Below are 27,653 nucleotides of genomic sequence, written 5' to 3' on the forward strand. Positions count from 1 at the left end.
AGAATAGTGGTAAGCCTTCAATGCACATTGAAGTGCCAAGTAGCGCCCTGCATGAGAACACTGACTTTTGGTATCCCAATGATTCTCAAATGGGAATCGAGAGCCTGGTAATGCAAAGCCAAGTTCAGACGTCTTGAGCAAAAGACTAAGGCAATTTCTAAGCCAGCCACCTGAGAGAGGAGGGCAAGCAGTTGGGAGGGTGTGAGTGGGTGTATATGCGCTGAGGCTGAGGGTGAGATAGAAGAGCTACAGATTTTTTGCAAAGCCACTTTAAAGTTCCTGCTGGAGATACCAAAATAGGCTAACAGCATTATCAACTATCTAAATATATGATATCTTAAGAATGCGCTGGGTTCGGGAAATTCCAGAGGCGTAGATCAGTAGACCGGGCTATAAGATAAGAGTAGGGTAATTGTGCTAAGACTATAGTAACTAGAAAATGTTTCACTTTGAGCTAAGGCTCCAAAGGGTCATGGTGATATTTTATCAACCAATCAACAAACCTCTATTGACTTGAATCACTTGTGAAATGAGCTTTCTTAAAGGTTTATGAAAAAATGCATTATTTTACTGTGGTAGCAACAGTTGGGCCCTCGTTTTACTTTTACTCCATTCAGTTGGGAAATTAAAATGTTCAGCCTTTTTTATTTTTTTGCCACTTTACTTTTTAATTGAAGGATAATTGCTTTACAGAATTGTGTTGTTTTCTGTCAAACATCAATAAGAATCAGCCATAAGTACACCCATGTCCCCTCCCTCTGGAACCTCCCTCCCATCTCTCTCCCAATCCCACCCCTCTAGATTGTCACAGAGCCCCTGTTTGAGTTCCCTGAGTCCTGTTCCCACACAACAAATTCCTATTGGCTATCTATTTTACATATGGTTTGTAAGTTTCCATGTTACTCTCTCCTTATATCTCACTCTCTCCCTCGTCCCCTTCACCTTGTCCCCCTCCCCTGTCCATAGGTCTGTTCTCTTTGTCTATTTCTCCACTCAGTTCAGTTCAGTTCAGTTCAGTCGCTCAGTCGTGTCCGACTCTCTGCAACCCCATGAATCGCAGCACGCCAGGCCTCCCTGTCCATCACCAACTCCCAGAGTTCACTCAGACTCACGTCCATTGAGTCAGTGATGCCATCCAGCCGTCTCATCCTCTGTCGTCCCCTTCTCCTCCTGCCCCCAATCCCTCCCAGCATCAGAGTCTTTTCCAATGAGTCAACTCTTTGCATGAGGTGGCCAAAGTACTGGAGTTTCAGCTTTAGCATCATTCCTTCCAAAGAAATCCCAGGGCTGATCTTCAGAATGGATTGGTTGGATCGCCTTGCAGTCGAAGGGACTCCCAAGAGGCTTCTCCAACACCACAGTTCAAAAGCTCAATTCTTCGGCGCTCAGCCTTCTTCACAGTCCAACTCTCACATCCATACACGACCACAGGAAAAACCATAGCCTTGACTAGACAGACCTTTGTTGGCAAAATAATGTCTCTGCTTTTCAATACACTGTCTAGGTTGGTCATAACTTTTCTTCCAAGGAGTAAGCATCTTTTAATTTCATGGCTGCAATCACCATCAGCAGTGATTTTGGAGCCCAAAAAAATAAAGTCTGACACTGTTTCCACTGTTTCTCCATCTATTTCCCATGAGATGATGGGACCAGATGCCATAATCTTTGTTTTCTGAATGTTGAGCTTTAAGCCAACTTTTTCACTCTCCACTTTCACTTTCATCAAGAGGCTTTTTAGTTCCTCTTCACTTTCTGCCATAAGGGTGGTGTCATCTGCATATATGAGGTGATTGATATTTCTCCTGGCAATCTTGATTCCAGCTTGTGTTTCTTCCAGCCCAGCGTTTCTCATGATGTACTCTGCATAGAAGTTAAATAAGCAGGGTGACAATATACAGCCTTGACGTACTCCTTTTCCTATTTGGAACCAGTCTGTCGTTCCATGTCCAGTTCTAACTGTTGCTTCCTGACCTGCATACAGATTTCTCAAGAGGCAGGTCAGGTGGTCTGGTATTCCCATCTCTTGAAGAATTTTCCACCGTTTCTTGTGATCCACACAGTCAAAGGCTTTGGCATAGTCAATAAAGCAGAAATAGATGTGTTTCTGGAACTCTCTTGCTTTTTCCATGATCCAGAGGATGTTGGCAATTTGATGTCTGGTTCCTCTGCCTTTTCTAAAACCAGCTTGAACATCAGGGAGTTCACAGTTCACATATTGCTGAAGGCTGGCTTGGAGAATTTTGAGCATTACTTTACTAGCATGTTAAGATGAGTGCAACTGTATGGTAGTTTGAGCATTCTTTGGCATTGCCTTTCTTTGGGATTGGAATGAAAACTGACCTTTAATGAATTCATCAGTACCAGCTTTTTAGATTCCATATATATGCATCAGTATACAATATTTATATTTCTCTCTCTGACTTACTTCACTCTGTGTAATAGGCTCTAGGTTTGTCCACCTCATTAGAACTGACTGCATTCATTTTTATGGTTGAGTAATATTCCATTGTGTATATATGTACAACAGCTTCTTTATCCATTCATCTGTCGATGGACATCTAAGTTGCTGCCATGTTCTAGCTATTGTAAATAGTGCTGCAATGAACATTGAGTTACATGTGTCTTTTTCGATTTTGGTTTCCTCAGGGTATATGCCTAGGAGTGGGATGGCTAGGTAATATGGTAGTTTTATTCCTAGTTTTTCAAGGAATTTCCACCCTGTCTTCCATAGTGGCTGTATCAATTTACATTCCCACCAGCAATGCAAGAGTGTTCCCTTTTCTCCATCCTCTCTAGCATTTATTGTTTGTAGACTTTTTGATGATGGCCATTCTGACTATCTCATTATAGTTATGATTTGCATTTCTTTAATAATAAGCGATGTTATGCATCTTTTCATTTATTTGTTATCCATCTGTATGTCTTCTTTGGAGAAAAGTCTGTTTAGGTCTTTTTCCCACTTTTTGATTTGGTTGTATGTTTTTATGGTATTGAATTGTATGAGTTTATATACTTTGGAAATTAATTCTTTGTAAGTTGTTTCCTTTGCTATTATTTTCTCCCATTCTAAGGGTTGTATTTTCACCTTGTCTGTAGTTTCCTTTGCTGTGCAAAAGCTTTTACGTTTAATTAGGTCCCACTTATTTATTTTTGTTTTTATTTTCATTAGTCTAGGAGGTGGGTCATAGAAGATCTTGCTTTGATTTATGTCATTGAGTGTTCTGCTTATGTTTTCTATGAGTTTTATAGTATCTGGGCTTACATTTAGGTCTTTAATCCATTTTGAGTTTATCTTTGTGTATGGCATTAGGAAGTGTTCTAATTTCATTCTTTTGCATGTAGCTGTCCAGTTTTCCCAGCACCACTATTGAAGAGGGTATCTTTGCCCCAATGTATATTTTTTCTTCCTTTGTCAAAAATAAGGTACCCATAGGTGCATGGGTTTATCTCTGGGTTATCTGTCTTCTTCCATTGGTCTGTATTTCTGTTTTTATGCCAGTACCATACTGTCCTGATGACTGTAGCTTTGTAGTATAGTCTGAAGTCAGGAAGGTTGATTCCTCCAGTTCCATTCTTCTTTCTCAAGACTGCTTTGGCTATTTGGAGTCTTTTGCATCAATATGAATTGTGAAATTTTTTGTTCTAGTTCTGTGAAAAATGCCATTGGTAGTTTGATAGGAATCACATTGACTCTGTAGATTGCATTTGGTAGTATAGTCATTTTCACAATATTGATTCTTCCTACCCAGAAACATGGAATATTTCTCCATTGGTTTATGTCACCTTTGATTTCTTTCACCAGTGTTTTATAATTTTCTATATGCAGTTCTTTTTTCTCCTTATGTAGATTTTTTTTTCCTAGATATTCATTGTTGTTGCAGTGGTGAATGGGATTGATTCCTTAATTTCTCTTTCTGATTTTTCACTGTTAGTATATAAGAATGCAAGTGATTCCTGTGTATTGACCTTGTATCCCATGACTGCTGATTTCACTGATTAGCTCTAGTAATTTCATGATCATTTCTTCAGGGTTTTCTATGTATGGTATCATGTCATCTGCAAACAGTGAGAGTTTACTTCTTTTCCAATCTGGATTTCTTTTATTTCTTTTTCTTCTAATTGTCATAGCCAGGACTTCCAAAACTATGTTGAATAATAGTGGTGAGAGTGGACATCCTTGTCTTGCCCCTGATCTTAGAGGGAATGTTTTAGTTTTTCACCATTGAGAATAATGTTTGCTGTGGGTTTATCATATCTGGCCTTTACTATGTTGAGGTAGGTTCCTTCTATGCCCATTTTTGGAAATATTTTAATCATAAATGGGTGCTGAATTTTGTTGAAGATTTTCTGCATCTATTGAGATGATCATATGGTTTTTATCTTTCAATTTGTTAATATGCTGTATCACATTGATTGATTCATATACTGAAGAATCCTTGCATCCCTGGAATAAACCCAACTTGATCATGAGCTTTTTAACGTGTTGTTGAATTCTGTTTGCTAGAATTTTTTGAGGATTTTTGCATCTATGTTTATCAGTGACATTGGCCTATAATTTACTTTTTTGTTGTCTTTGCCTGGTTTTGGTATCTGGGTGATTGTGGCCTCATAGAATGTGTTTGGAAGTATTCCTTCCTCTGCAATTTTTTGGAAGAATTTCAGAAAAATAGGCATTAGCTCTTCTCTAAATGTTTCATAGAATTCCCCTATGAATTCTGAAGCCATCTGGCCCTGGGTTTTTGTTTTTTGGGAGATTTTTGATCACAGTTTTGATTTTGTGATTGGCTTGTTCGTAATTTCTGTTTCTTCCTGGTTCAGTCTTGGGAGGTTGAACTTTTCTAAGACTCTATCCATTTCCTCTAGGTTGTCTACTTTATTAGCATATAGTTGCTCATAATCTCTTATGATCATTTGTATTTCTGAGTTGTCTGTTGTAACCTCTCCTTTTTAATTTCTAATTTTGTTGATTTGATTTTTCTCCCCTTTTTTCTTAATGAGTCTGGCTAGTGGTTTGTCAATTTTGTTTATTTTCTCAAAGAAAATGTTCAACTTTCAAACTTCCCTCTTGCAATGTACTTTGCTCCTCCTGCCTCAAATTCCAATTGAACTCAAAGGAGAACTCCTTTAAAGAGAACTGCAGAAGGAGGAGATGGCGGAAAGAAAAGTGAAAGTGAAGTCATTCAGCCATGTCCGACTCTTTGTGACCCCATGGATTGTAGCCCATGGAATTTTCCAGGCAAGAGTACTAGAGTGGGTTGCCATTTCCTTCTCCAGGGCATCTTCCTGACCCAGGGATCAAACGCGGGTCTCCCACATTGCAGGTAGAGGCTTTACCTGTGAGCCACCAAGGAGATGGAGAAGAATCAGGTCTAACGATTTACCATCATCTTTGGGAGGAAAAGGATAATAAGCTACCTACAGATCTATGATTTGAGAGGTTATTGAAACCAGAGAAACAGACTTGTCTTGAAATGGCATTGGGTAAAATGACTGTTTTCCAGTGGTCATGTATGGATATGAGAGTTGGACTATAAAGAAAGCTGAGCACCAAAGAATTGATGCTTTTGAACAGTGGTGTTGGAGAAGACTCTTGAGAGTCCCTTGGACTGCAAGGATATCTAACCAGTCCATCCTAAAGGAGATCAGTCCGGGTGTTCACTGGAAGGATTAATGTTGAAGCTAAAACTCCAGTACTTTGGCCACCTGATGCAAAGAGCTGACTCATTGGAAAAGACCCTGATGCTGGGAAAGATTGAGGGCAGGAGGAGAAGGGGACGACAGAGGATAAGATGGTTGGATAACATAACCGACCCAATGGACATGGGTTTGGGTGGACTTTGAGAGTTGGTGATGGACAGGGAGGCCTGGCATGCTGTGGTTCATGGGGTCGCAGAGTCGGACATGACTGAGCAACTGAACTGAAAATGACTGTTTGCGGATCACTCTCTCATTGATTGCTTGCAGTTTAACTACTGGGAAAAATCAATGGGGGCAAGGCAAGGTCACTCAGCAGAAAATTATCTGCATAAGCATGGAGGGCTGGCCACAGACAGGCACAGGGCTTGACTTTATAACAGCAACCTGGCTGACCCTGGACCCCTCAGGCCCTCTATCTGGGCTCACGTAGCTACAGAAGAGATGTGGGGAAAGAATCAAGCCCAGTTTACACAAGACACAGAACTTGAAGTTCAACGTTGTGTCATAGTCTCCTGGGGCCACTCTTATAAGCCATCCTCTACTTTTTAGGGGCTGATTTTTCTCTCATCATGCTTCCTTTTTCACATCCTTGAAAAACATGTGAAGTAGGCGTCAGACATGATGTTTGGCAATTTTTATGTCCGTTGATTAGTTGAATTTTCACAAGCCCACTTAAGAAAATGGGCCTCAGAGAAGTGTGTGGGAGTTGCTGGTGAGTGGTCCACCCTGCCCTCCTTACTAGACCAGTGTCCTCTCCTTCATTTAGTGCCACTCTATAAACGTCTGGAGGTCATTAAACATTGTGCATTTGTGCGTGCTGTCACTTCAGTTATGTCCAACATTTTGTGACCCCATGCACTGTAGACCACCAGGCTCCTCTGTCCATGGGATTCTCCAGGCAAGAGTACTGAAATGGGTTGCCGTGCCCTCCTCCAAGGAATCTTTCCAACCCAGGAATTGAACCTGTGTCTCTTATGTCTCCCGCATTGCAGGTGGGTTCTTATCACTAGCACCACCTGGGAAGACCCCATTAAATATCATAACACAATAATGGACCAATGTGGGCCTCCCCAGGCTCATTGAAGCAGGCTCTGTGGGGTGAAGCTGAGGTTTCCTTTTGGTTAAAAACTCTCCCAGGTGATGCTAGTGTGCTGCTTGGCTTGAGGACCACTGTATGAGACTAGGTGTCTCTCCAAAATGAAAGGTAGAACCAAGGAGAAAAAGTAAAAGAAATAAGACTGACATTGACTGAGCCCCTACTACAGGCCAAGTGCTTAATCTTGTCTTATTCTCCCAAGCAACTGGAAAAGGGTTCCAACTTTACAGATGAGAAACTTCTGAGTCATTTAACTATACAGGTGGAGTAATTTCCACCAAATCCCAGAGCTCAGAAGTGGCAGAGAGGAGATGTGTGAGCCCAGGCTGTGTTCATGTTGCTACACCACACAGCTAAGGCACACACCTCTGGCCCACACCAAAGACTCAGAAATTAAGCCAAGCTTGTAAGAACTCAAGCTTGGAACACATTAAAATTTCAGTAGAATGAAGCAGCAAGTTATGGGTTTCCAAGGAGAACAATAAGGCAGAGACACCTGGGAGGAAAGAGAAAGAAGTGATACACCACATGAGAGAAAGAGGCAGAAAGAAAAGTGGCAAAGGGTAAGGAAATACTTATACCACACTCATTGTTCTAATTCTCACAATAACCCCATGCAGTAGGAGCTCTAATTGTCTCTTTTCTGCAGATGGGAAAACTGAGACCCAGGGAGTAACACCCTCAAGTCACACAGCTGGTTAAGTGGCATGTTGTTGCTCAGTCACAAAGTCGTGTCCAACTCTTTGTGACCCCATGAACTGCAGCACGCCAGGCTTTCCTGTCCTTCACCATCTCCCAGAGTTTGCTCAAATTCATGTCCATTGAGTCGATGATCTATCCAACCATCTCATCCTCTGTCATCCCCCTCTCCTTCTGCTCTCAGTCATTCCGAGCATCAGGGTCTTTTCCAATGAGTCAGCTCTTCACCTCAGGTGGCCAGATTATTAGAGCTTCAGCTTTAGCCTCAGTCCTTCCAACAAATATTCAGGGTTGATCTCCTTTAGAATTGACTGGTTTGATCTTGTGGCATTAGTGTGGATTCAAAATGCAAGTCAGAGTCCCAACCACATGCAGTTTACATTTCCCATCACTTTTCAAAGGAAGAGAAAGAAGGAAAAGCCAAGAGGATTTATTTTGTTTAATGCTGAGGCCAGCACATTCCATTCATTATCTTAGTTCAGTTCAGTTCATTTCAGTCGCTCAGTCGTGTCCGACTCTTTGCGACCCCATGAACCGCAGCACACCAGGCCTCCCTGTCCATCACCAACTCCTGGAGTTCACCCAAACTCATGTCTATTGAGTCAGTGATGCCATCCAGCCATCTCATCCTCTGTCGTCCCCTTCTCCTCCTGCCCCTAATCCCTCCCAGCATCAGAGTCTTTTCCAATGAGTCAACTCTTTGCATGAGGTGGCCAAAGTACTGGAGTTTCAGCTTTAGCATAAGTCCCTCCAATGAACACCCAGGAGTGATCTCCTTCAGGGTGGACTGGTTGGATCTCCTTGCAGTCCAAGGGACTCTCAAGAGTCTTCTCCAACACCACAGTTCAAAAGCATCTATTCTTCGGTGCTCAGCTTTCTTCACAGTCCAACTCTCACATCCACACATGACCACTGGAAAAACCATAGCCTTGACTAGATGGACCTTTGTTGGCAAAGTAATGTCTCTGCTTTTCAATATGCTATCTAGGTTGATCATAACTTTCCTTCCAAGGAGTAAGCGTCTCTTAATTTCATGACTAAAATCACCATCTGCAGTGATTTTGGAGCCCAAAAAATAAAGTCTGACACTGTTTCCCCATCTAATTCCCATGAAATGATGGGACCAGAATATATCCATAAATTCAACAAATCACTTTGTCCTTGTGAGGTGACCATGACCTCCAACTTGAGGTACAAAAACAGGCTGGCCATAGTGAAAGAGTCTTGCTTAAGGTCTCCATTAACCTGAAGCAGCAGTTTCAAACCCGTGCTCAACAAGAATACTAAATCCAGCAATTGTATTAAAATACTAAATGCCCAAACCCCCAGCACCTAGGGCTTGTCAGAGGGATAAAAAAAACATGGGAAAAACTTTGAACTGGATTTCACTACACTGATTGGAAATTGAGATATGACTGGATGAGGACATATTTTAATTTTGTTTGGCCAGGGAAAACTATCAATAGGTAGCAGAAAGTGGTTTGGAAATGAACGTTCTGAATGAGGGCCAGATATTCTGATCTTTACTGGTTATTTGAATTTGGGCACAGTCACCTGGAGAGAAAGTAAATAGCCAGTATAGACAAGGACTTCCCTTAGTGTCCACCCGGGACTGTAAAATGACAGCAGAGTGGCTCACTTTTCTTTGAGTGGGGAAGGTATCCTTGCTTTATAATGTTGTGTTAAATCTCTACTGCACAATGAACTGAATCAGCTATTTATATGCATAGATCTCCACTTTGGACCTCCCTCCTACCCCCAGCCCCCCACTGCACCCCTCTAGGTCAGCACAGAGCACTGAGAAAATAAGAAATAAGAAAATAAGCGTAGAAGTGAATAGGGTACGCCCCCATAACCATTCCTGTGCTATTTATTCTGCAGCTTCCCACTAGTGATCTGTTTTACACATGGCAGTACACAGAGGTCAAGCTCAATCTCCCAAGTGGCTCACATTTGATTGTATCTGATCCTGAAAACTCAGCTTAAATCATGTTCTTTGATCATGGCTTTCACTCCCCAACTCTTAACACCATAAAGTCCATCTTTAATTGAACTTCCTTTTGAAGTTACACAGTAATATGTAATTTTTGTTTAAAAATAAATGTAAGAAAATAAGCGTAGAAGTGAGTAGGGTAAGCCCCCATAACCATTATCACAATCAGGTGAGTGGTCTTCCTGGGTTCTTTTCTGTACACTTACAGACACCAACAGGTTGGTATTATCAAAACCATTTTTTGCCCAGCTACATTAGATTCTTTGTTGAATAAACAGTCTCAGTGTATCCCATTCCTATAGGATCTGGAAGAAGAAAACTTATAAAACTAAAATGATTACATTTCAGACCCAAGGAAAGTATAAAGCAAAGATATAATTGTGGATGAGAGTTGAAATACTCTTTTCTCAATTTGGAGTCAGGATTGAAGCAGCACCAGCTTGTGTCTCTGCAGCTCCTTTTATCACTTTACACAGAGTAAGCATTTAACTAGTATTTCTTGAATGAAAACAAAATCTTCTCCTTTTACAGATTTCATTTTGGATTAAACAGTGTCAAAAAAAAAAAAAAAAAAGAAAAGAAAACCATGCCTCCACATGTAAATGTTGTAAGGAGTGCTCCAATGAAAATTAAAAATCTTATTATCATTCATGTTGGATTATTCAAGCCAGGATGCACTTCCATTTTTACTGAAAGTGACATATAAAATTAGTCCCATTCCTTTTTACCATTTTTGAGTCTTTGAGACTTTGCCCCCTCACTTGTCACATGAATTTTCTTGGAGGGGAGCACTTTTGTTTTCTCAAATGAGTTATAAGCTTGGTAAGAGTGGGGAAATTTCTCACGATTACCTGTTCTCCCAGCACTCACACGTGTTCTGCACACACCGGATGTTGAGTATTGTGACTGTATTAGTTTAGTTTGCTAGGAATGCCATAACGAAGTGCCACAAACTGAGTGGCTTAAGCCATGGAAATGTATTGTCTCACACTCAGGAGGCTAGATATGGAGCTGAGGTGTTGTCAGGATTCCTTCCTTCGAGGCTCTGACAAAAGGATCTGTTCAGGCCTCTCTTCTTGGCTTGTAAATGGCTGTCTTCTCCTTCTGTCTCTTCATATTGCCTTTGTCTTCCTCCATACCTGGGTCTGTATCCAAAGCTTCCCTTTTTATTTGGATGCTGGTCATATTGAATTAAAGCCCACTCTAATGACCTCATCTTAATTAATTATATCTATAACAATCCTATGTCAAAATAAGGCCCAATTCTGAGGTATTTGGGCTAGGATTTTGGCATATGAATTTGGGAGAAAGACACAATTCAACCCAGAATAGTGACCGTCCACAGAATCATAAAATTTCAGAGGGAGACAAGCCCTTAAACTCATTTAGTGATCCCCATCTGATGACTGGATTCTGTCTTACCCCCAGCCAAGAGGAGTGTTTAGAATTTTAATAGTATTTTTAGCAACAGGATTTTAGGGTTGTTTTTGTCTTTTAACATGTCCGTGTATGTTTTTCAGAATGGTTCCCACTGCCTAAGCCTCAGAGCCTTCAGAATGTCTTCAACAGGTAAGAACCACCTTGGAAAGCTTACCCTTCAGCAGGGCTGAAGGGACATTTCACTCAGCCTCAGTCCACTGAACACCCAGCCCCTGAGCACCTTGATCTGGGGGCCCAAACCCCATGAAGATGCCTCTTGAAGAGGCAGCCACCTGTGAGTTGGTTAGTTTTTCTCTATGAACCATTTTACTTTCAGTGAGTTTGGTCATTAAAATTGTTTTGTGCCCCTCAACCATGCCTGAGGCCCTGAGAACGAGGGAGTGTTGGCCTGTAAGAAAACCTAGTGGGTTTATTATTCTTCGACACAGAGAAACCAAATAACATCATTGAGTGGCTATTGGAAGAGGGGGGCAACATGATTCATGGAGGTCATGCTTTCCCAGGCCCTCTCTACGCAGTCTCAGCTCAGACCAGGGCAGACTTTTATTACCAGCTTTCAACAAATCCCTAGTTTCTTTTGCAAAGTAAAACAGATAATAGAGACATTCCCGGAATAGTTAGCTAACTAAGCTGTGCCAGGCAACCTCAGGGCTAAGAAGAACTCAGTGTTTTCGGACAATGACCAATTACAATAACCAGTATTATTTGATCTGAGAGTAATTAGCCAAGGCTCTGTTCTTTTTGCTTCAGTGAGGAGGCAAAAAGGGCAGTGAGGAAAACATCAGAGACAGGGGAAAGGAGCTCAAATGTCAAAGAAAAACACACTCTCGCAGGTGGAGAGAAGAGAAAGACATCCCAACTGGATGTTTGAACGCTGTTCTTCCCTTAAAATGTGGTAGGGTTTAACCCAGCCAAAGTTGTGTTTGATTTTTTTTTTTTCATAGTTACTGTTCATGTGCTTTAAAAAAGCCTCCATAGAGAGTGAATATCAGAGCACAAAGAGTAAAATAGGTCGGAACACAGAACTGTGGACTAGCAAAGGATCTTTTTTTGGGAGGGACGATTCTCCCCAGGGTATCCCCACGCTCCACTCTTATTTTCAAACGCACTATATCACCTGGAACTCTCTTGTTTGGAGACAGGTTCCAGGGAACTGCTATTTATCATTTCGTCCAAGAAGCGCCAACTTTCTCTTGCTAGCATAGTCAGGCTCCCTAACCCCTAGCTAGAGAAATCTGGACTTTAGTGCTGTCCTGTGGCTTTCTTCCGTCTCACCACTGGCTTCCAAAGTAATGGTAGCTCCAAAGATGCAGACTCTCTTACTACTCTATGCTGCTGTTGGCACCGTCGCATGGCAGGAAAATCGCTGCAAGCCCCCCACAGTTACCCTACCAGCCCTTCCTTCCAGGCTGAGTGGGACTTGGATTGGCCCAATATCCCTCTGGCTTTTCTGACTGTATGCAACACCTCTGCCTTAGCCCAGCTGCCTTAGCTCAGACTCTCTCTGCTCAGATTCTCAAAGTAAGGAGTAACGTCTTGAGATGCGCTCTCTCATACCGTAACCACTAACCACATGTGACTGTTTCAATTTAAACTATTTAAAATTAGATAAAAAATTGTTACTCTACAGATTGATTGTATAGCATGAGAAATTATATCCAATATCTTGTAATAAACTAGAATGGAGTAAAATCTTCAAAAGAAAACCCCCCAAACTGAATCACAATGCTGTACACCTGAAACAAGTGCAATATTGTAAATCAGTTGTACTTCAATTCAAAAAAGCAAAGTTAGTTGCTCAGTTGCACCAGCCACATTTGAAGCGCTCACTAGGCACATGTGAGTAGTGGTTACCATATGAGATGGGGCAGAAATAGACTATTTCCATCATCATGGAGCAGGTGGCACTGGCAGGAGAAACTTGACTGCCAATGCAGGAGACACAAGAGACGTGGGTTTGGTCTCTGAGTCAGGAAGATCCCCTGGAGAAGGACATGGCAACCCACTCCAGTATTCTTGCCTGGAGAATCCCATGGACAGAGGAGCCTGGCAGGCTACAGTCCATGGAGCCGCAAAGAGTTGGACATGACTGAAGCTACTCAGTTCATCCTCACCAGAAGTTTTGTTAGACAGCACTGGCCTAGATTATCACATGAGAAAAGTCTTGGCTTTGTGAAGGGTTTTGTCATGGAAAGGGGACTAACATTAGGAGGGATGCCCTGGTTTGGGCACATATCCAACTCCACCATCCTATAGTGAAAATGGAGTGGCTAAAAATTTTTTCGGATTTCCCCTGATTCTCCTTTGAGACTGATACTGAGTCGTACTGATTTGTACCTGCTTACCCACTCCAGACTCCTATTTCATTGGCCTGAAAACCTGTGCCTGGGCAGGGCACCTGTGATGGAGAAAATATCCACCAGCCCTTTGGGTTACAATCTCTTAAACCAGCCTCCACCTCTGGTTCCCTTCTCTCCTAACTGGCCTGAAAATTTGCAAGGACTGGGGATTTGCAAATTTCTTCTCTGCCTTAAGTCTGTGAAGCAATTACTCTTGAGTTTGAGAGTAAAGTTCTCTATTTGCAGAAACAGTTTTATGTCATGGGAATCAAATACCTGAAAGTTTTTATGCAAATCTTATGCAAAAAATAGGCAAATTCCGAGTCAGGGTCAGGGCTTCCAGCATCGCTGGATCATGGTACCTGGGGAGGAAAGTGTATCTGTTGATGGCTTCAGGTTGGTGTGTACATTCAGCATTAAGAAAGCCCATCTGTTTTTGTTTATTTGGGGAGTTGCATGGCAATGCAATTTAGTTCTGAAAGTCAGGCATTAGTTCTGCAGTTAACTGCCTCTCAGAATCAGCAGTTTTCTGTCTTGTGCTTTCCACTTGTAAGCCTGTCTGTGGCCTCTAGAGATGGGTATACTTGAATGATTGGCACTAGATTAGCAAAGACTTTCAGACTTTGTAAGTAAATAGGAAGCATGAAGACCCACCGGGCTTGCAGGGTCAGCCCCTGCCACTCTCCATGGCTTCACAGCAAGCCCCTCTTCTCTTTATCCCAGGCCCACCAGCTGGCCTTTCTTTCATTCTTTAAAATCACTCTTCTCCCTCTCACCCTGGGGGTCTGCAACACCTGCCCCTCCCCCGCCCCATATCCTCCATTCTCAGCCCAAATGCTGCTTCCTCAGGAGAGTCTTCCCTGACCCCCTCCTAAGTCAAGTATCTAGACCTTCTTCACAGTTGTGTTTATGCATCTGTATGACCATTTAATTAGTGTCTGATTCCTCTACTAGATTAAGCTGCCAGAAAATAGCATTCCTGTATCTCCCAGATCTAACCACCTACATAGTAGTTGCTCAACTAATGGATTTGCTCTACTCCAAATTTATAATTCAGCATAAGGTCAACTTGAGGATTTGTCCTTACTGTAATTTGAGTATTTAATTATCTTTCTTGCTTATGCTCTATCTCCAGGGAAACCAATAGAGCATCTTAGAGAAAGCCCTGGGAGCTGAGCTTCAAAAACGCTGTAAACAAGGCTTTTTTCCCACTCAAGTTTCACCTTCCAGGATCTCTTCTCTCCTTCTTCCCATTCCAGAATTCTGTGCTCACCACCGTTGGAGCCTGTTTCCAACTGGGCTTTTCTGCTTGCAAGGGGCTGCTGTATCCCTCAAAGAAAGAATCCTTAATTATATATTTCCGTTTCTATAATTACAATTTCCAGGTCTTTTATGTATACAGGGTACCCAGAGCCATGGTGGAGGGGTGGGCTGGGGGCTGAATGATGGAATGCTGAAGTTTTCCCTTCATCTTAGTCACGGGACAGGTAACAGTTTCAGTGTGGGGGTTATTTTTCCATTTCCATCAACTTTACTAGTCCCAGGAAAATTCTATCTGAAATTTTTCTAGCCATCTCCTTTTCTTTACTTTTCTTCTTTCCCTCTTGACTTTTCAGAAATGAGGCCTCAGGAGAAATTCTCTGTCTCTCTCACTTTTCCAGGCTGGGCAGGGCTCCTGAAGCAGAAGATCTGGCCTCCCAAATGCTGAAGGGCTTTCCAAGAGACCGTGTCTCAGCCCAGGATGCGTTGGTTCACAATTATTTCAGTGTCCTGCCAGCTCAGCTGCACCAGCTTCCAGATGGTGAGTGAATGAATGTGTGTGTGTATGTGTGTGGTGGCGGGGGGTGGGGTATACATGGACACACCTCAGTCTTGGTATCTGTTTTCTTGAAGCGCTAGAGAAGCATAGAATTTGCAACCAGAAACATGCTTAGAGCTGGGAAAAGCAAGATGGGACAAAATCTTGCCCAAGTTTTGTTTGTGGTTTTCTAAAACTCAAAAGCTGAGGGTTGAGGTGACACAGGCCTCCTTGTAACCATCCAAACATTTCCTCTATACACACACTTAGAAAGTAGAAGAGATGAAAGTTGCCTTTCAGTTTGCTTTCCCTAGCATCTGCCAGGAGAAGCCAAACCTAAGTTTCTAACAATCCCCTTTTCTCTTTCCGTTGAGTAAGATGATAGGTGACATGGATACAACAGGAGAGGAGAGCTGGGCCTGCCTTGATTGGTAATCTGATGCTGCCCGAGGAAGTGCGGGTGGGGCATGGTGAGAGGGGAGCATCCTCCCAGGCTAGATGCGCCCGGAAAGCACAAGTTACTCAGAAATCAGCCTTGCTGCCCGGGCCTGAAGTCATCCTCCAAATCTGAAAACTGCTGAGGGATCATGTGGCTGGAGCGCTCCTCGTGTTTCTCAGAATGTGGCAAGGAAGGGCTGTGCGGAGGTTGTGGGTACTGCAACCACGGCCCTGGCTGTTTGCCTGGGACCCTCCTTAGGTGGGGTTGCTTTCAAAACACCCACCATTCAAGTGAAAACAGTTTTGAGAAGTCCTGAGCCAGAGAAAAGAAAGCTAAGGAAGGTTGGAGGGGCTCTGACTGAGAGGAGGGAACTGGGATGGGGTGTGGTCACGAACTACTGACCAAGAGGCTCAGACGTAGGGTCTGACTGATGTCTCCAGGATTTGCAGGCACAGCTCCACAGTACCTGGGATGTGATTTTGCATCCGTCCAAATCTTTTAATTTGGGGTTTCTCGAGGTATTTTATTATTAAAGTGAGTCATTTAGAATCTCTAAAAATAACCATAATCATACAACCGAGGTTAATGTCATACTTAACCCTGTAAGAAGAGTCGATCACCAGTATTTATTAAGTTGCCGTTAAGTGTCAAGAACATATTAAGTGCTATAACATTTGAGGGAAAAAGGAGGCTTGTCCTTGACCTCAAGGAGCATATGAAGTGGGAGGAAAAGAGGGTGAGGAAGAGGAAACAGGACACCCTCGTACACATATTAGCACAAATCATATCTAAACAGCTAAAGTCTGTGCATAATCAGCTACAGATGTTCAGAGAGTATGTGTGCACTGAAGGCAGTCCTCGGAGGAACCGCTGTAGAATAACTCCAGTAAGACAGATGAGACTGGAGGTGACTCCGGACAGGAATTTGGAAGAAGGGGAGGGACACGGTTTGGCATATGGGTAGACTAAGAGACATTCCAGGCGACTTAACAATTCTTACTCCCTTCTTGGTACCTCCTCCCAAGCTTAATCCCCATCCCCCACTCCTATCTTAATACCCTCTTCCCAGTCTGAGCCCCAAGATTCCCCCTTCTTAGCCTTCTCCTCTTGAGAATGGGACTTTTCTAACTCCCTCTTCACGCAAATATACACACTGAGGGTGTGCACACACACATTCACACCCTTTCTCTCCACTTAACAACATATCTCCCATGGAGAGACATATATAAAGAAATAAATATAAATAAATCCTCCTCCAGGATTTATTATTCTAGGTCCTGAGAATTACTGAGGACCTTCAGAGTTTTCTGGGTACCAGATTTTCCTTTAGAGTAATTAGCAGGAAACAATCGCTGTGCAAACGGGATGTGTTTGTTAGAAACTCGGTTTTGATTCTTCCTGGTCATCTGAAGCAAAGTCACCAACAGAGGGGCTCCATTGTACGTGTGTGTGCCTGTGTGTGCGTACACACGCGGGCACAGGAGAGGGACCCATCTGTATTCCTCCTCTGTTCACCCAGCCACAGAGCCCAAATCTACTTTGACACTTTTAGAAAAATGAAAAGATGGAATCTTGCAGGAGCCTGCCTGCACTGAGGGGGGAGATGAGGAGTGCTCACAGCAGGAGGGAAGTTGACTTTTCTTTATACATATAGGGGTTTTTCCATGCAGAGTTTAAATTATGCCTGATAAAAGGAGTTTCGTGGATGTTTCAGTTCTTTCAAATTCTCCTGGCTTCCTCCCAATTAAATGAGGTTTGTCAAAGCCACAGGGCTCTGCTGCTGCTGCCTCGGCCGACAAGCACTTCCTGCAGCGACATCTCGAATCCCCAAGGGAGAAGATGAAAGGGCCAGCACCAAGAGACAGGGGAAGGGGGGCAGATTGTGTGTGTGTGTGTGTGTGTGTGTGTGTGTGTGTGTGTGTGTGTGCACGTGTGCGCGTGCGCTTGGGGGAGGGCAGTGTGCAGAAACAGGTTTAGATACAGATTGACAGACAGGACATGGACAAGAAGATAGGGAAAGCACAACTAACTACCAGGGAAACTGGAAAGAAAAATCGAGGGAGAGCAGCACTGAGGCCAGTTTGGGCACCCTGAGAACAGCGGCCGTCACCACGTGTGACATGATGTCAGCATGTCTTCTAAGCGTGCCCTCTCTTGGCCTGGCAGTGCCAGTCTACGTTTTCATTGTTCATGGCAGTGAGCCGTTATTAAGGGCCTCCTTTGCAGATAGGGTGAACCAACGGGTCCTCTCAGTTCCCAACCCTCAGGGACCCAGAGTCCCCATCCCAGGGGCGGGCTGCTCCAGGCGTAAGGACTGTGCAAAAGTCAGATATGCTCTTGTGAGTGCTTTGTAAAGAGAGTTTCCCTGCCATAATTATGCAAGAAATTTTGCTCTCTGGTGGCAGTATGGAATCACTTAGTGGGTTATATTTGTATCATTTTATTATTCTGGCTTTATTCCTGTTGCAGAATAACAAAGTTGTCACTTTAAAATATATTCTGTTTCCCCTTTGATCTGGGATATGCCAGCTCTTATTGTCTGCCCTCTGACGAAGACAATTTAAGCATGAAGCCTGAGTCTGGAAACTGTGAGAACAGTGGAAGGACAGTCTACATCCCAGCAAAAGTGTGGCACACAAATCCACCCTGCAAACGCCAGGGCTGTTCCTATCCATCCATGTGTGTTTTCATGAAGCTGAAGTCCCAAATACCACTGTCCCGAGGCCGTGGAAGTAAACTTATGGCCAGAAGAAATTGATGGGGAAGGATCACTTGCCACAAAATCCAGGAATTCTAGGCTTAGTTCCCCTTTGGAGAGCAATCGTAAGTGGAAAAGCGTGATTACTAGAATGGCAAGCATGTGGAAATTTCTGCCAAGCGCTGACATCCTCCCTTATTGACTCTTGAACACCTGAAGAAACATTTGTGGAAGGAGAAATTATTGGTAGTCTCTCTCAAAACACACCCAACAGCAAGCTAATTGCTTTTGCAGATGGCCGGGGAGACGTTGTACCCACACAGCCATCGGCTTATGGCCACACTTGTGGCCCTCACAGCTGAGCCAGCAGTGCAAGACGTCAGCTGGGGCAGCTAGGACCTAAAATTAGGCCCTTGGCAACTCTCTAATCTTAGCTGCAGGTTCAGCTTCTTCGTTTAATTCCCTTTGCCCTCAGCATGAACTTGGGCTCTGGGAAAAGAACACTGCTTAATGATTTGAAAGTGAGGGGAGTAGAAAATCATTAAGTTGCCCCTTCTAGAAACTGGCTCCACTCAGTTCTTGCCAGACTTCCAAATGTTACCCTTGGAAAGTTAAGACTAATTTTGGAACGGAGCCATTTGGAACCAGACACTGATCCAGAGAAGTTTTTTTTTTTTTTTTTTTTTAATCTCGGGTAGTAAATGCCACGTGATTTAAGAGTCTGGTGCTTAAGCCACGGTCCTTGATCGTCAGAACATCAAAGGCTGTCTCTTTCTGTGGGTTGGTCGCATTTTGCTTTCCAAATCCCAGGCTTGAGCCTCTCCCATTCCTTCCTGGACTAAATCCCCCTTCTCCTTTAAAACAGGTTTCAGCATCTTAAAAAAACATTAAAGCTTAAAAGCTTGCAATTTTTTCACAAGTAATTTTGCAAAAACAATTTACTGGAGTCCTTTTTGTCATCACATACTTTGGTACCTGTAGGTATGGCATTGACCTCTACCCTGGAGAAGGAAATGGCAACCCACTCCAGTATTCTTGCCTCGCGAATTCCATGGACAGAGAAGCCTGGCGGACTACAGTCCATGGGGTCTCAAGGAGTCGGACTCTACTGAGCAACTAACTAACACTTCATCACATCACTCTACTATCTATACTCTGGTAATTCATCAGCAGGCCTTATTCATTTTGCCCCCTTAAAATCTGAGAAATTTTTTGTTTTGCTCCAATAATAGAACTTTCAGCCTTCTTTTAATAATATCTCGTTAATATAGTTAAAGGTTCCTCAATATCACATTAGAAAGCTGGGTTCCCTTGACCTTTCTCTCCACATATGCAAACCCCAGCATAGATTCTGTTTCTTTTACCTTTTAATTATTTTGTTTCATTATTCTATTCTGAACCTATTCCAACTATTCTGCTTATCTCTGAGACTATGAACCCACCACAGGCTCAGGTTTCTAACAGAGTGGGAGAATTATTTTCCAGTTCATTCATGGAAGATTTGCTGAGGGTCTATTAGATATGAGGGGCTTCTCTGGTGGCTTGGTGGTAAAGAATCCACCTGCTAATAGGGTCATGTAAGAGACTCGGGTTCAATCCTTGAGTCGAGAAGATCCCCTGAAGAAGGAAATGGAAACCCACTCTAGTATTCTTGTCTGAAAAATCTCATGGACAGAGGAGCCTGGCAGGTTACAGTCCATGCAGTTACAAGACTGAGCAACTAAGCACTTGAAGATTAGATTAGGAGACTGAAGGACACAAAAATGAATCAGTCTTAGACTCTGTCCTCAAAAAGCTTGCAGTCCTTAAGGAAATGAGACAAGAAGATGAGCAGCTGTTGACCAAGTGTGAAGTGCTCTGGGAGTTCAAAGGAGGTGAGATTAAACTCCAGCCGTAGGGGCCCAGGATGGGTCTGCGAGGTCTTGAAAGATGATAAAGTGAAAGTCGCTCGGTTGTGTCCAACTCTTTGTGACCTTGTGGACTATACAGTCCATGGAATTCTCTAGGCCAGAATACTGGAGTGGGTAGCCTATCCTTTCTCCAGGGGATCTTCCCAACCCAGGAATCAAACTGGGCTCTCCTGTATTGCAGGCAGATTCTTTACCAACTGAGGATCAGGGAAGCCCTGAAAGATGATGGGGCAGAAGGATATCCAGGGAGAGGAAAGTCATCCTCCTCTGAATGCCATCTAATGTCATCCAAAGGTGTCTTTGTTATAGTGCAATCCTGACTCATATTCCATCCTAAGTTTTACTCTCTGTCACTGTAGGCCTTCTCGCAATGGCATTCAATTTAAACATTCTTTAACATGTACTAGAAAAGCTTAGTTTTACTGTTTGTGTGCTAATGATATCAAATCTTACTCTGTTTATTGCTTTTATTGTCTAGTCTAGTCAAAGTTTAACCAGAATATTTTGTCATTCCACAGGTTAGGTTTTAGAGGTTGGGTTTGGTGGGGAAGGGAGATTCCAAGCCAAGTCTCTCAATCCTATTCTGTTTCTAGGAGTTTGTAATTTAACTCAGACCACCCTGTCTACACTCTTTGGAAAAGACTCTGATGCTGGGAGGGATTGAGGGCAGGAGGAGAAGGGGACAACAGAGGATGAGATGGCCGGATGGCATCACCGACTCAATGGACGTGAGTCTGAGTGAACTTCAGGAGTTGGTGATGGACAGGGAGGCCTGGTGTGCTGCAATTCATGGGGTCACAAAGAGTCAGACATGACTGAGCGACTGAACTGAACTGACTCTGTCTACTTTTTAAATCCTCCACTTATCAGTACTTAAGAAGCAAGTTAGAAAGTATCCTCTATAACACACTTCTTCACCTTCTATGCTCAGTGTTGTCCCCAGCCCATTTTAATATACTAGCATACAAGTTATTGGGTTGTGATTTGGCTTATGTGTTGTGTAGAGTTGCCTTGGTAGGAAAAGTCTGACTTAACCAAGTTCCTCAGCTCTACCAAGCTCTTAAGTTGGTTAAATTTGTTAGCATCATGAACTGAATCTCCAAATAAAGATAAATGCTTCAAGAAGGAGTTAGAGACCCTTTGACAAGAACAGGATCTTGGGACTCACTGTTCTATATCTTCATTATATGGATGAGTCCCTAAGACCCATAGAAGAAGAAGAATGTCTGCTATTTCTTGGATGTCTATGTGTTTTACATAAATTCTCATTCAGTATAGATAGTAACTGGCAAGGATGGAGCTGTTTTCCTAATATTACATATTAAAAAATTGGGGCCAATTACTCAAAGTTATACAGCTAGTAAGTGGGAAAGGTAAGATTTGACTGTAGGTCAGACTCCCAAGCCACTCTCTTCCACTCCTCATGCTAGGGAGGATGTCACATGCCCCCAGGTAACATATTTAATATCTCACAACTAAGAGGACTCAATCTTATCTTTAATAAAGATTCAAACTCCTGATCTCTTCCTTAGTCTTTAATGTTATCTTGTCTTTGTTAGGGTTTTGTTTTGTTGGTTTTTTTTTGGGGGGGGGGTGGGGTGGGGTGGGGTGGAGGTGGGGAGTAACACAGTCACCTTTGGGTTTTAAGATTTCTTAATCAGTGGTGGTTATTATTTTTTCCTTACTATTACTTATTCGGAGAAGGAAATGGCAACCCACTCCAGTACTCTTGCCTGGAAAATCCCATGGATGGAGGAGCCTGGTAGGCTGCAGTCCGTGGGGTCACTAAGAGTCAGACACGACTGAGCGACTTCACTTTCACTTTTCACTTTCATGCATTGGAGAAGGAAATGGCAACCCACTCCAGTGTTCTTGCCTGGAAAATCCCAGGGACGGGGGAGCCTGGTGGGCCTCTGTCTCTGGGGTTGCACAGAGTCGGACACAACTGAAGCGACTTAGCAGCAGCATTACTTATTCAGTTTTGTCAGAAAAATATCAAGAATCAAATCCAACAGAAAATTGGGCAAACATATAAAATGGCAAATTACACAAAGGAAATGAAAAGAGCACACTAACACATGGGATAAATAGACAGTCGAACTAGTGATTAAATAAATACAAATAACTGTTATAGTAGCTATTTTTCCCTTCAACTGAATGACTCCCGGTGCTGGGGAGGTTGTAGTAAGATGACTCTTTGCAGACGGTGGTTTTAGTTGGGGCAGCCTTTGCAAAGCATTTTGCCATACCTACCAGGAGCCATAAAAATAACATTCAACCTTATACTTAGGTTCCTGGAAATCATCCAAAGAAACAATTGAACGGGAGCGGGGGGGCGGGGGGGGGCGGAACCCTAGATGCATAAAAATGTTCGTTGCAGTGTTATCTATAATTTTTTTTAAATAAAGAAACTAAATATTCAACAGAAGAACTGGATGGATAGATACTATTATATTGACTCAGCATACGGTACTATATAACCATTTAAAATGGTAATTCGCAGGAGTGTGGAGTAGTATGGAAATGTTTATGCTATGACACAAGCTAAAAGAAAGTAGGATACAAAATTGCATATTATAACGCACCGATGAAAATGTATTATGCATATCAACAAAACTGGAATGTAGAGTACAAAACTAAAAATGCTCTTCTAGTTAAAGGGAATGGTGGGTAATTTTTTCCTTTTTTCAGTTTTCTTTCATGTAGATGTTCTATTGCCTTTAGTGTTTAAAGGAATGAGGTAAGACAAATGGTGCAGGGAGTTCAAGCTCTGAATCGAGAGTTAAAGAACCTAAGTTTTCTTCTTTTCTCCTCCAGCATCACATGCATTATTGGCCTTCATAACTCTCAGTTTCTCAGTCTGCACAATGGGTTAACATTAGTTTTCTGTACCCCAGATTAACAGAATGTTTATTTTATACAGCTTTTAACTCACTGAATTCAAGAGTTCAATGTAAATGTGGTCCTGGGAGAATGAGAGGAGGGAGGGAGAGGAAAAGATAAATAAGCACTAATTAATTTTAAAAGGAAAGATCATCTGCTTTAATCGGAAATGCATATGTGCTATGCCCCTAGTCAGAGTTTTAAGTGCACTCCGTGTTAGTTAGCAACTTCAATTTAAAGTACTGTGTGATCCTTTGGGCTTTGAAGATATGAAGCCTATATACATACACATGAGCTAAAATTACCGCGCAGTCACGGAGGCTGTGTGCACTCTGAATGATTAAATGCACTGAGCAACTCCAGCTGATGGACTGATGATGTGCAAGAGCAGCGCAAAAACCACGTGACAAGGGAAATGACAAGACATTTAGAAATGATGGTTTAATTTCCAAGCTTTCTTTTCTACTTGTGCTTTCTCTTTCAGCCACAACAGGCTAGTAGAAGAGATTTGATTATCTTGTTTCCTGTGAAAGGTTATTTAGCCCCTCAATCCCATTAAGTCACTCTCTGCACTCCAGTGCACTGAGACTCCACCAGGTTATCAGCCCAGGAAGAGTAAATGGAGACACCAGGATCAGATTTCTAAAGGAAGGAAAGTTAAAGCAAAGTTTGAAAGCGGTGACAGCCAACAGCCAGGAGCTTAGAACTCAATTAGACGGAAAGATAACTATCTCATTATCTCATTCCGAAATGATCTAAATACATAAGAATCTAAAAGTTTTAAATAAACTTGCCCTACTGACTGTCTAGATGACTGAATTTCCCTTCTCGAAAAAATTTTTAACACTCGCTTTTGTATTTATTTATTCTAAGCGCAAAGCAGCTTCGATAATTATGCTGTCAGATTCAGTAAGCTAATGAGCAGTCAGCGAATGGAAGGTTTTGCATTTGTGAGATTGCTACAGGAGAACCACTCGGCTGCTTTTTTCCTTGTTTCTTTTTTTTCTTCCCTCTTGTTTTCTTTTTCTTTTTCTATGAGTTGGGAAGGAGAGTCGAGCAGTCCGTGGCCAAATTGGAATCCCTTTGATTAACTGGTTGCTTTCCCAGCACTGTTCTGCCACACGTGTCCCCCTCACCCCACCAATCCTCCTTCCCGTCTCCTCCCTCCCTGTCTGTCTCTCTCTTTCTCTCTCCCTCCCTCTCTCTGTCTCTGCCTCTCTCTCCCTCCCTGTCTGTCTCTCTCTTCCTCTCTCTCCCTCCCCTCCCTCTTTTTCTGCTCTCTCTCCCCCATCTCCTTCATTGGTGCTGAGGAATTGTTGATTTTGAGGGACATTTTTCATGTCACTGTCCCCAAGGCAAGAGGATGTATCTCCCTGAGGGAAGTTTCCAAAATGATTTGGACTTGAGCCAATTTGAGAGCTATCTGTAAAGCTTAATATGCACTGCTTATTTGAACTGTTGATGCTACAACAGGAGCTGAAAAGAAAGTAGAATACAAAATTGCACATCATAATGTGCCTGGGAAAATACATTATGCATATCAACAAGACTTGATGCCTCCCCTTTCCAGTCTGGCAGATATGTAATTCCACACCCAAGGAGTCAGGGTTTATCCCAGGCAGCTGAGACAGAGCAGGCATTGCAGGTTTATTTCTCCCCTTTTGATGTGAGGAGCTTTCAGCAAACAATACTGATGCATTTTAGGCTTGTGGTGCACCAAAGCTGGGTCTTCTCTTTTTGTGAAATTGTGTAGTATTTAGAGCAACTGGTCTGTGCAGCTTGTGAGCCTTGGAAAACTGGTGCCCAGGTAGAAAGATGTCCTGAGCAGGTTTTATCGATGTGCTTTCGTGACAATGTGGCTGCTGTCCCTGGAGATTTTTCTCAGATGGTATCTGTGCTGATGCTACTAGCTAATAACAGTGGCTAGTTAACTAGTTAATAACTAGTTAATAACAGTGGCTACTAGTTATTAAAAATGTAGGGTGTGGGACTCACTTGGTAGTCCAGTGATTAAGACTCCATGCTTCCGCTGCAGGGAGCCCAGGTTTCATCCCTGGTCAGGGAGCTAAGATGCCACAAGCAGCCAGGTATAGCATGTGTATCTTATTGCACTGCTCTGGAAACCCCAATAAAAGCTATAATAAAGGAATTTAATTTAATTAATTATATATATAAATGGGCTTCTCAGGTGGGCCTAGTGGTAAAGAACCCACCTGCCAAATGCAGAAAGACACAGGAGACATGGGTTCAACCCCTGGGTTAGGAAGACTCCCTGGAGGAGGGCATGGCAACCCACTCCAGTATTCATGCCTAGAGAATCCCGTGGATGGAGGAGCCTGGTGGGCTACAGTACTTAGGGTCACAAAGAGTTGGACATGACTGAAATGACTTAGCATACACACACACACACATATATATAGTATCAAAACAACCCAAGATGTTTGGCATGTATTATCTTCTTTAAACTTACAGCAATCTGCCCAGAAGTTTTATTATCCCCATTTTGCAGGTGAGCTCCTTAAAATGTTAACTTTTAGGGAGCTTGGCCCATATCTTTAGCATAATAAGCACCCAGGAATAATACCCATTTAACAAACAAACAAATATTACCCATTTAACCCATTTATAAAAATGCAAACTGCCAGCATTCTGAGCTAACCAAATGTATAATGTACATATATTCCACCCCCCCCATTTTTTAATTTACAAAAGTTAAACTTCAGAGTCTATTTAAATAGATTGCCAAATGAATCTAATGTAACAGAAATTTGAAACTTTCCAAAATGTATCTGGCCTAGCACCAGGCTCACTGCCGGTTGTCACTGGGACTCCTCGGCTTGATTCTGGCCCTTGTTGTTAGTGTGTGTGCGCCTCCCAGTTCTACTCCTAGTTTTACCAGCTTCAACAGCAAGCCTAATGCCTTACCCAAGTGTTCATCCAGTAAATATGCATTGAAATGAATTGAATCGAACAGAAGGCACTTAACAGCTATTCAGTAAAGTGAGTTATCCATGAGTCAGTATAAGTTAATGGTGGATAAATCCGGCTCACATTTTGACATCTCTTTGGGTGACAAATATTACAACAAACATAAAAAAACACACCGTGAAAAATCCCAGGAAATAATATGTTTGTGCTTTTCTGTTTTGTTTCCTACAGAGGAATCGTTGTTTACAGTTTCAGGAGTGAGGCTGAAGCCAGAAATGTGTGACCTTTTGGCCTCCTACCGGAAAGGTCACCACCCAGCCGGGTTTAGCAAATGCTGGTAAAAAGAAAGGGTGAGATTACCAAGATCTTCCAGGTAAGTGGTTCCAACAGTGTGGGCCCTATGGATAGAGTGTGGGCCCTATGGATTAAAACTGAAAGTGAAGACCTGGTTCCTGGGTTCAGAGACCTCTGTCCTGTGCCTGGCTCTTCATTCTCACTCTGGGCACAGAGGCCTAGGCTCCACAGGCTGTGAGAGGAGGTGGCATAAGCGTACATCAGCTCCTCCTCCCAGAGGAGGGACAAGACTCCTAAGATGACCCTTACATGTCATTGTAAGGCCTTGAGCTGATGCACTGGAATATAGGACTCCATTGGCATGTTGTTGCTGCTGCTGCTGCTGCTAAGTCAATTTAGTCGTGTCCGACTCTATGTGACCCCATAAACAGCAGCCCACCAGGCTCCCCTGTCCCTGGGATTCTCTAGGCAAGAACACTGGAGTGGGTTGCCATTTCCTTCTCCAATGCACGAAAGTGAAAAGTGAAAGTGAAGTTGCTCAGTCACGTCTGACTCTTCGCGATCCCATGGACTGCAGCCCACCAGGCTCCTTCCTCCATCCATTGGATTTTCCTGGCAAGAATACTGGAGTGGGGTGTCATTGCCTTCTCCGCCATTGGCATGTTAAGTTCCCTTAACTATGTAGTTCTCACTGTCAGCTGACAAGACAAAAATCAGAGGTCAGGGTGACCAGCCGTCCCCATTTGCTTGAGACCGAGGGGTGTCCCAGGATGTGAGATGTTCAGTGCTGAAACAGACACAGTCCTGGACAAACCAGGATGGTTGGTCACCATAGTGGTACAAATTACCACCTGGCTTGCCCCCAGGTGCCAGAGAAGACCTGATTCAGAGTCTAGCCCCACCTAGGAGGTGGTTTTGGAGGACTGTGAAAATCCAGTCATCACCACTACAGGCTTTTGCACCACTGGTTAGAGAGTGTCCTCTCCAGGGTGCACTCTGGGAACCACCAGGACCTCATGGTCCTGGGAGACAGGAGCCATCCACCAATGTCACAGACTCGGCTGCTCTCAGGAGTCTCCTCCATCAGCCCAGGGCAGCCCAAGCTTCCAAGGCAATCCTGAGGGACAAGGGTGCTGTGGAGGTTTTTCCCAAAGCTTCCATACCCTAGACTTCTGCTGGTAGGCACAGGAAGCTAGGAGGGACAACTCCTAAAGCCACCATAGTCCAGACATTCGTAGATCTTATAGGAGCATTTCCATGGTGAGTAGAGGGGACAGTAATCTAGACAGAGGAGTCAAGGTGAGACCTATGCACAGAGCCAGCCATCCCTGTAGGTGACTCTGGCTATACCCCAGACCACAAACAAGCCTAAGGTTTGATCATACATCAGGCAACTACAGCTTGTCATGCTTCCCAACAGAACTTTTGGGGTCTAGATG

General features: G+C 43.1%; 1 protein-coding gene across 1 annotated transcript in view; it reads left to right on the forward strand.

Moving 5' to 3' along the window:
* Nucleotides 1-26,261, forward strand: part of CDK15 (cyclin dependent kinase 15) — a 91,100-nt gene extending 64,839 nt beyond the window's left edge. The window contains exons 11-13 of the mRNA XM_068968964.1: nucleotides 11,006-11,054; nucleotides 14,926-15,065; nucleotides 26,152-26,261. Of these exons, the coding sequence (XP_068825065.1) occupies nucleotides 11,006-11,054; nucleotides 14,926-15,065; nucleotides 26,152-26,261 (299 nt within the window). The remainder of the gene's footprint in view (nucleotides 1-11,005; nucleotides 11,055-14,925; nucleotides 15,066-26,151) is intronic.
* The last annotated feature ends 1,392 nt before the right edge of the window (nucleotides 26,262-27,653 follow it).

The sequence above is a fragment of the Capricornis sumatraensis genome, chromosome 3, assembly GCF_032405125.1.
Source record: "Capricornis sumatraensis isolate serow.1 chromosome 3, serow.2, whole genome shotgun sequence".
Taxonomy (NCBI): Eukaryota; Metazoa; Chordata; class Mammalia; order Artiodactyla; family Bovidae; genus Capricornis; species Capricornis sumatraensis.